General features: G+C 30.4%; 1 protein-coding gene across 2 annotated transcripts in view; it reads left to right on the forward strand.

Annotated features, from left to right (window-relative positions):
* Window positions 1-10,311, forward strand: part of LOC119607559 — an 82,273-nt gene extending 71,962 nt beyond the window's left edge. For both annotated transcript variants that reach the window (XM_037961519.1, XM_037961517.1), the window contains exon 3: window positions 9,256-10,311. In XM_037961519.1, the coding sequence (XP_037817447.1) occupies window positions 9,256-9,892 (637 nt within the window). In that variant the 3' untranslated portion in view covers window positions 9,893-10,311. The remainder of the gene's footprint in view (window positions 1-9,255) is intronic.
* Window positions 10,312-10,652: the final 341 nt, after the last annotated feature.

Raw genomic sequence — 10,652 nt, forward strand, 5'->3', positions numbered from 1 at the left:
AAAGTATTTTATTGATTAATTGATATTTATGTATATTATTTCTTAATAATTATTTCTTATTCCTATTCATTAGCATAAATTTACAAAATACTACACCCATTTTACCTTTTGACCAATTAAATTAATAATTATAATATATATGCAATGATTTTGTAGTATTTTTCATTGCAATGAATCATGAATTAAAATGTACAAAATAGAATATGTCTGGCGAAAATCACCCGCTAAAAAAATTAATGCACCTCCAAATAAATTAGAATTACTTCTCATGTCCTTTAAAGTGCGATCAAACTCTTTTAGGATTTTTTGTGGGCCATGGTGCATTCATCCCACACTATTATTTTACATGTTTGCAGGATTTTACCCATTGAAGAATTTTTCTTAACATTACATCTTAGAAAATTGAGTTTTCAATGGTAATTTGAGTGCAGAATGTGCAGTTCTGCCTCCATCTAAAAGTGTTGCTGCAATACCTGATGACGCAATGTCTAAGGCTATATTCTTTTGTGATCGAACTTTAGCTAAAATCAATGAGATGGGAAAGGTTTTTCCGGTTCCTACTGGTGCATCAATGAAATAAAATCCTCCCTGTTGGTTTGTAATTGCTGACAGTATTGTATTGTATTGTATGCCATTCTCTGCTCAGGTTGTAGATGCGGTAAATTTTCTGCCACCAAATTCTCTTAACCTTGTGATATCCCATTTCAAGTTGCAGATCTTGGTCATTTGCTCTAAATAATAATATGAATACTTAACTTGACTTCCACAAAATTTGAGACTCCAGCTGTTTTAGTTTCCAAGATACATTAATTTAAGTATTTTCTTTATCTTCATATCTCTAAGCTATACCATGTGTGTTTTGCTATCCTAAAGTTATAATAATTAAAAAACTTCCTTTACGATTTTTGAAGATTCTAGTTCTTACAGTTTCCCAGATATACGAATTTTTGCATTAAATTGATATGGAATGTGCCAAGCCCCTATCGAATGTCAGAGTTCTTCATGCAAAATTGAGGATTCTAGCTCTAATAGCTTTCCAGATACACGAATTTTTGTACTTAATTCATATGAGAGGTACCAAGACTGTCCTGCCATTTTTGTCCTAAACATTCAATTTGATACTAAAGTTCCTCCGAAAAAAGTTAGGACTCTAGTTGTTATATTTTCTCAGATATACTATTTTAAGATTTTCTTTATATGGGAGGTGCCACGTCCACTGTAGCTAGGGTGCTAATTTCATTCCCATATATTCATATGAATGTTAAAATTGTCCATAAAAAATTTGAGGACTCTTACATACGGACAGACATGACTAGATCGTCTTAGAATTTAATAAGGACCCAGAATAAATACTTTTGTGGGTCTATGACCAATATTTCGATATGTTACAAACGTAATGAAAAAATCAATATACCCCCCATCATTTTTGATTGTGATTATAACAAGCCTATATTCGCCTTTGCCGAATCTTTTATGTATACCCTTCACCATTAGTGTACATATTTAAAAAATATTAATTTTATAAAATTTTAATTTATTTAATTTCCCCGTCTCTGTCATTACTTTACCAATATCAAAACAAAAGAAACAACAACAACGCTAAACGAAATAAAACAAACAAAAAAAATCACAACGCAATGAAATTAACAGACATACAAACATACGAAACAAAATAAAAAAAAAACAAGTTAGAGTGCTATATTCGGCTATGCCGAATCTTAAATACCCTCCACCAGCAAGCTACTTTTTATTAAAACCCATTGAACTATCTTATTTTTAGATAACTTGTCAAAAATTTTGTTTTCGTGTTCCGCTACTAACATTTATGTATGCATATGTGGAACTAATTTTGGATTAGGTCCAGAAAAATGTATATTAAAAGGCCAGTTCGAAAACATTTTAATAGAAAGATTAACCTATACACAGAACATTTTCATGTCGAATTTTATCTGGATATAATCATTTAATAATGAATTAAATATTAAGTGATTTTCAGAAGTAAAATTTCGTATAACGATTTATATATAACAAGTTAGAGTGCTATATTCGGCTGAGCCGAATCTTAAATACCCTCCACCAGCTACTTTTATGTTAATACTTTTCTAATTGATCAAATATTTGTAGAAATAAGTTTTCTCATGTCTTAAATAGAAAAATCCCAAGATTTAAACAGCTTAAATCTATTACAATTCCAAGATTTATTGAACAATACAAACGCTATTTTCTTTTATATTTTTATAGCGCCCTAAGATATGCTTTAGCGATATTTAGTAATTTGCATGTATGCATGTGTATGAAAGATTTAAGGATTTTCAAAATACATATATAAAATTTTATTCTATACAAATTGATAATGCAACTAGTTAAATACGGTTTTGGGGCAGGACCTAGTATGAGATATATGACCAATTATAGACCGATCGTAAAAAAGTCTTTAAGTAAAATTTCTGTAAAAGGACCTTGTATGGGAGCTACGACCAATTATGTATATAAAGACATATACATATATATAGATATGGACCGATCGTAAAACAATTTTATAGTGTAAATATAATATAAGAGCAATGTTTTTGCTAATGTATGGATATCAATATCATAACATAACTCATTACTTATGTGCGTTTAAGTGATTTTCGGGAGGGGACCTTGTATGGGAGCTATGACCAATTATGGACGGATCGGAAAAAAATTTAACAGTAATATTTCTGTATGTGAGAGCAATACTTGTACTAAATTTTATAGGATATCTCAATTTAGTAATGAAATATGTGCGTTTAAGTGATTTTAGGAAGGGGACCTTGTATGCGAGCTATGTCCAATTATGGACCGATCCAGAAAAAATGTCTCAATAATATTTTTATGCATATGAGCAATACTTGTACTAAATTTTATATGAATATCTTAATTTTGTAATGAGTTATGTGCGTTTAAGTGATTTTCGGGAGGGGACCTTGTATGGGAGCTATGACCAATTATGGATCGATCGGAAAAAAATTTATTGGTAATATTTCTGTATGTGAGAGCAATACTTGTACCAAATTTTATATGGATATCTTAATTTAGTAATGAATTATGTGCGTTTAATTGATTTTCGGGAGGGGATCTTGTATGGGAGCTATGTCCAATTGTGGACCGATCCATAAAATTTTTTCTCTGAATGAATTCTATTGACATAAGATTTTAATACGTAAAATTTTTTGAAGAAACCGACATTCTGACGGAAGTTATTAACAAAAAAACCAATTTTCCGGGAATATGTACTTTTGTATGGGAGGTATATGAAATTGTGGACCGATTCTGTTAATTTTCAGCAGGAATTAACCCTTTCAGGGTCAAAAATAATTTATGTCTAGAAAAAAAACTTGAAAACTTAAATTTAAGATAATTTGAGTATGCTAAATCCGGGAAAAATAATATTTTTTGAATTTGAGTTTTCCCTAGTGAGTTATAGAAGGTCAAAGTTAAATGTCGAATATATTCGACATTCGAAAAACAGTCTCCAAAAAGTACCACCAATATTTTTATGATTTTTTTTTGTAAAATGTCTTCTTAAACTTCTTTCAATACAATACAATTTAAATCTACATAGTCCGATCTCCTAAAATACAATTTTTTTGGCCATAAAATGAAGCTGTTTTTTAAACTTTGTTAAAAAGCACTTTTTAAAAAGTAGTCATAAGTGACAATTTCTTAAAATCTGATTTTTAAATATTTTTAAAATACGGAAGATCTTTCAAAATCTCAATTATAAATATAATAAAGTCTTAATTTTCATCTAAAAGAAAAAAATTAAAACTAAAGTTAAATATTATACCCAAAAAATGCTTAAAAACAGAGTCTATTGTAATGTCGAATATATTCGACAAAACCACGGAAAGGGTTAAGCTCTTGTGCAGAAACGAAAGTATGGTGATTTTCATGGACTTGTCTTGGATAGTTTTCGAGAAAATTACATCAGAATGAAGAACATTTTAGGTGAATTCGGTTAAATTTTATTGCTTCGTTTTATCGTAAGCGTGTTTTACACAGACAGACGGACATAGCTAAATCGATTCAGAATTGATAAAGACCCAGAATATATATACTTTGTTGGGTCTCGGATGAATATTTCTTGGTGTTACACACAGAATGGCAAAGTTATATATACCCTCTATCACCACTGATGGTGGTGGAGGGTATAAATAATACACATTTATGTCGAATTTTATCCCGATAACTTTGATTGTCAATGTGCATTGAAGTAATTTTCGGAAATGGTCCTTATATGGGAGTTGTGACCAATTATGGACCGATCAGGAAAAAGTTTCGTATAATGATTTATATAAAAAAAAACAAAAAATCAAGTGGAATTTTATTCCAATAGATTTATTAATTAATGAAATATCTGCGTTTAAGTGATTTTCGGAAATGGACTTTATTTAGGAGCTATGACCAATTACGGCCATCTCCGGAAAAATTTCTTAGAGTGATTCATATTTAAACAAAACATATTTGTGTCGAATTTTATCAAGTTAGCTTTATTTGATAATGAAATATGTGCGTTAAAGTGATTGTTTGAAGTGGACCTTATGCACCGATCCGGAAAAAATTTGGTAGTATGATTTCTATGCAACCAAACATATTCAAGTCGTACTTTGTCTTGATAGCTTTATTATTAAAAGAAATATATGCATTTAAGTGATTTTTGGAAGTGGACCTTATATGGGTGCTATGACCAGTTAAAGACCTGTCCGGAGAAAATTTTGTAGAGTGATTTATATATAGACAAAACCTATTTGTATCGAATTTTATCGAGATAGCTTTATTTGACAATGAAATATGTGCGTTTGCGGACTCGAATTTTATCACAATAGCTTTAGTTATCAATGAAATATTTGGATTTGGGTGATTTTCGGAATTGGACCTTATATGGGAGCTATGACCAATTATGGACCGACTGAGATCTACGTCGGTAGCACGATTTCTATTCACTTTATATCTGTGTGTACAAAATCTTGTGTTGCTATCGATGTAGTTGAGCGAGTTATTAACGATAATCTACTTTCCGGGAATATATACCTTTGTATGGGAGCTATGGGAAATATTGGATCAATTGTTATGATTTTTAACATACTTGATCCCTGGCAAAAAAAAACGTGTGACAAAATTTATCCAAATATCTTTGGTAGTTTCTGAGAAAAAAAACGTAATTTTTTTCGAGGTAGTCTGAAATTTTTACTCATAACTTTTTACGTTACATAACTCATTACAAAATTAAGATATTCATATAAAATTTAGTACAAGTATTGCTCATATGCATAAAAATATTACTGAGACATTTTTTCTAGATCGGTCCATAACTGGACATAGCTCGCATACAAGGTCCCCTCCCGAAAATCACTTAAACGCACATAATTCATTACTAAATTAAGATATCCATATAAAATTTGGTACAAGTATTGCACGTATACAGAAATATTACTGTGAAATTTTTTTTCCGATCAGAATTGGTCATAGCTCCCAAACAAGGTCCCCTCCAGAAAATCACTTAAATGCACAATATTCATTTCCAAATAATGATATAGATACAGAATTTTGAAATTTTGTCTTTATATACATAATTGGTAATAGCTCCCATACAAGGTCCTTTTACGAAAATCCCTTAAACGCACATTACTCATTACCAAATAAAGCTTTTGAGACAAAATTTGGCACAAATATTAGTTTTGTATACAAAAATTCTATTTCAAGATTTTTTCACGTCCGGTTCATACAAAGTTCCCTTCAGAAAATCACTTAATCACACATTACTTATTACTAAATTGCGATATAGATACAAAATTTTACTGAAATATAGCTTTTATGTACAGAAATTTTGCTTAAAGACTTTTTTACGATCGGTCTATAATTGGTCATATATCCCATACTAGGTCCTGCCCCAAAACCGTATTTAACTAGTTGCATTATCAATTTGTATAGAATAAAATTTTATATATGTATTTTAAAAATCCTTAAATCTTTCACACACATGCATACATGCAAATTACTAAATATCGCTAAAGCATATCTTAGGGCGCTATAAAAATATAAAAGAAAATATCGTTTGTATTGTTCAATAAATCTTGGAATTGTAATAGATTTAAGCTGTTTAAATCTGAGGTTTTTCTATTTAAGACATGAGAAAACTTATTTCTACAAATATTTGATCAATTAGAAAAGTATTAATATAAATGTAGCTGGTGGAGGGTATTTAAGAGTCGGCTCAGTCGAATATAGCACTGTAACTTGTTATATATAAATCGTTATACGAAATTTTACTTCTGAAAATCACTTAATACTTAATAAAATTCGACATGAATATGTTCTGTGTATAGGTTAATCTTTCTATTAAATTGTTTTCGAACTGGCCTATTAATATACATTTTTCTGGACCTAATCCAAAATTAGTTCCACATATGCATACATAGATGTTAGTAGCCTCACTACGGAAACAAAATTTTTGTCAAGTTATCTAAAAATAAGATAGTTCAATGGGTTTTAATAAAAAGTAGCTTGCTGGTGGAGGGTATTTAAGATTCGGCATAGCCGAATATAGCACTCTAACTTGTTTAAGAATTATAAGGTTTTTTACAACCATTCCAAAAAGGTACAAATTCTTGAGAGTTACGAAAATTTTACAAAAAATATATTTCTGTTTCAATTAAAGGAAAACAAATTGGTAATTTTTAAGAGACATAAAATTTACGTTTAAAAAATATGAATTTAATTTCCTGATTCTGTTTAAAATAGCATTCAGAGCATATCACTTTGACATGTTCTAAACGAAATATTTTTGTATAAGAATTATAGTTCTAAATGCTGACTGGATACATCTATAATCATAAAATGTTCTATTATATCATTCTAAGTTGACACTGCCCACTAACAATTAAAAATTTTCTTTTTTATCTTCTTTATATGAAAATACACCATGTTCATACGAAAACATGAATATGAACATGTGAAAATATACAAAATTAACGTAGAAAAGAAAATTATTTAAAAATCTTTCTTGAGCAAAATTGTTGTACCCGCATCGGTCTCACAGACCGAAAATCTCTGAAAAAGCATACCAGAAATGTTTGCAGGGACTTTTTAACTATATTTAAATGAAGCTTACATCAAATCATGAAGATATATATTAGCGTCAATAAAAAAATCACAATTTTTAAAAATCGGTCTCACAGACCAACGCGGTGGTATAGGAAGGTTAAATAAGCAACAACAACACTGCTTATTGGAAAAAGATTATTTTTGGATTTATGTATGTATGTTGGTTGCATTGCGTTGTGTATTTTGTTTCGTATGTTTGTATGTCTGCTAATTTCATTGCGTTGTTTTTGTTTCTTTTGTTTTGCTATTGGCAAAGTAATGACAGAGACGGGAAAATTATATTAATTAAAATTTTATAAAATTAATATTTTTTAAATATGTACACTATGGTGAAGGGTATATAAGATTCGGCAAAGGCGAATATAGACTTCTTACTTGTTATACCCACCATCAAAAAAGATCGAGGGTATATTGATTTTGTCATTCCGTTTGTAACATATCGAAATATTGGTCGTAGACCCACGAAAGAATTTATTCTGGGTCTTTATTAAATTCTAAGACGATCTAGCCATGTCTGTCCGTCTGTCTGTTGAAAGCACGATAGAGTCCGAACGGAACGAGATAGAAATTGAAAATTTCCACAAATATTCTCTATAGATTTGTTTGGTATTGAAATTGGGCAATTTCGGTTCACGTTTTCGGTGGTCCACTTGTATGGGGGCTATACAAGTGGACCACCGAAAAACAGCTTTAATGGGCATATCTGTTTCAAAAGTACGAGTATAGCGATGAAATTCAACATAAATAAGTTTCATGTGATCCAAAACCTCCCTACTAAATTTTATGAGGATTGGTCCATAATTGACCATACCCCCCATAAGGCCCCCTTCAGAAAATTACTCTAACGCTCATTATTGGCTTAAAAATACGAGAATAGTGATGAAATTCGACACACATAAGTTTCAATGTAGCCAAGATCTCTCTATCAAGTTTTATGTGGATCGCTCCATAATTGACCCTACCCCCCCATATAAGACCCCCTTCATAAAATTACTCTAACGCTCATTACTGGCTTAAAAATACGAGTATAGTGATGAAATTCGACACACATAAGTTTCAATGTAGCCAAAATCCATCTATTAAGTTTTATGTTGATCGGTTCATAATTGACCTATCCCCCATATAAGGTCCCCTTCAGAATATGACTTTAATGCTCATTTCTTAAAAATACGAGTATTGTGATGAAATTCGACGCACATAAGTTTCAAAGAAGCCAAAATCTTTCTATCAAACTTTATGTTGATCGGTCCATAATTGACCCTACTCCCTATATAAGGTGCCCTTAAAAAAATTACTTAAATGATCATTACTGGCTCAAAAATACCAGAAAAGCGATGAAGTTCGACACACATATGTTTTATACGAGTTAAAACCTCTCTACCAAATGAATTGAGGATCGGTGCATAAGAAAATTACTTTAACGATCTTTGCTGACGTAAAAATACGTGAGAAGTTACGAAATTTTATATAAGAAACATTTATAGGAACGTAAATCTTCTTACCGAATTTCATGCGGAAAGTGTCGGAAGTGATATTCGATGTAAAGATGTTTTGTATGAACCAAAATTGGTCTAAAAACGTATTATGAAAAATGGTCAACTATTAACCCTATCTCTCATATAAGGTCATCTTCAGTTAATTTGATGAGTAATATCACCCTGATGTTTGTAGGGGAGCATTCCTTTTAAGACATACCGTTTGATGGTGGGTATATGAGATTCGGCACAGCCGAATATAACACTGTCACTTGTTTTTTAATGATTTTGTAATTTTTAAATTTTTATGGCTCCACAAATAATAATTTTGGGAAAACAATAAAATATGATCAGTTGTTTGTTTTAATTACGTGCGAATGAAGTGCTGCTTATGTTATTTCGTAAGTTGGAAAACAAGGTTGCCAGATAAAGTTCACAATGTTTTTCTCAATAAGAACAGAGTACTGCTTTTGCGAAATTATTTCCCAAATATTTTCTACAAAATATTTCATATGTAGTTTTCGCACGAAATTTTGAACAGAGTACCTAGCTTATGGGTTTAAAAAAATACATATGCTTCTAAAGAAGTACAAAATTATATTGTGCTTATCAATCATATATACTTTAATTAGATTTTTTATTTTCACAGACCGTTGCATCAAACTCAAGGTTATCATATCTACCATGCAACCCAGGAAGAACATCAAAAATTATTGCTTGAACAGCAAAACCAACCAGCACTGGGTCAAGATATATTTGGAGTTAACGCCATTCTGAGTAATACAGATAAATATTTCAGTCATAATATTGAATGCCGTAATGATGGAGGAGATACTTACAAACACCAACTCTTCAATACGCGTCAACAGGCGGAACAACACTTAAATATCAGTCGACAACATCCACATGCAACAAGATCTGATATATCATCTGATGAAGTATCGAATCATATATACATCCAACATAATGGTCACGAAATTGATGTTAAGTATACTCCCCCCCACAAAACTATTTACAATTTCGAAACACAAAACTTGAATAAACCTGATGTTAATCACCGAAACAAAAGATCAGCTGATATCAGTTTCTCAAACACACACAAAACTGTTAATTCGAAAGAAGAAGGTTCCGGCATTGTGGATTGTGATCGAGAGGATATTAAGCGGAAACGTAAGAAATGTCATATGTCTTCTATGGATTACGATGATGTTGAGATCAAAGCAGAGGCAGATTCAGAATCAGAATTAAGAAACATTGATATACCTTTGCGTAATAAATCATACTAACAAAAATTCTTGAAAATAAGTTAAGCAAGTGTATTAAAACATTAAATAAATATATTTACATATATAAGGATAATTCTAAAGGATATGAAAAATTGGCAATGCAAAAATTGTAATAAAATTTTAGTTTAAGAGAAATATATTAAAATTATAATAAATACAACTTCCCATTAACAATACTCAACTATAGAAAGAAAGATTTTTACTTATTAACCCAGCAACAAATAATTGATGTCATACTTTACAAACAACATCTTAATCACATCTAAAAATGCGATTTCATATTTTTCGCTTTTATAAACCAAATATTTAATTACAAATGACACCCACATAAAAGAAGAATGAAATGTAGAAAAGTCACTATAAACAACATATTCGAAGTACATCAAATTTTGGTGAAAGACTAACGAAATTTACATAAGCGTGTCATTGAAAGAATGTGGTTTATTTTTGACATCCAAATATCGGATTTTTTCTGTTTCTAAAAATAAGATTCAATTCAAAGTTGTCAAAAATGGACAACATCCCTCCAATGACACGCTAATGTAAAATTCATATGTTTTTCACCCGAATTTGAAGTACTTCGGGTTACTAGTAGTAATGAAAATACTACATCTTTTTCCTCACTTTTTTTGCTGGGAACCACAAAAAGTACACAGAAAAAAATTAAATCAGTATTAGACATTTAATTTCATAAATTTGTAATTCTTTGCCATTTTTTATTAAAATGTATGTATTATGTTTTAAAACATGATTTGAATCT

The sequence above is a fragment of the Lucilia sericata genome, unplaced genomic scaffold (assembly GCF_015586225.1).
Source record: "Lucilia sericata isolate MDLA Ls3-8-SP2 unplaced genomic scaffold, ASM1558622v1 Contig000708F_arrow, whole genome shotgun sequence".
NCBI lineage: Eukaryota > Metazoa > Arthropoda > Insecta > Diptera > Calliphoridae > Lucilia > Lucilia sericata.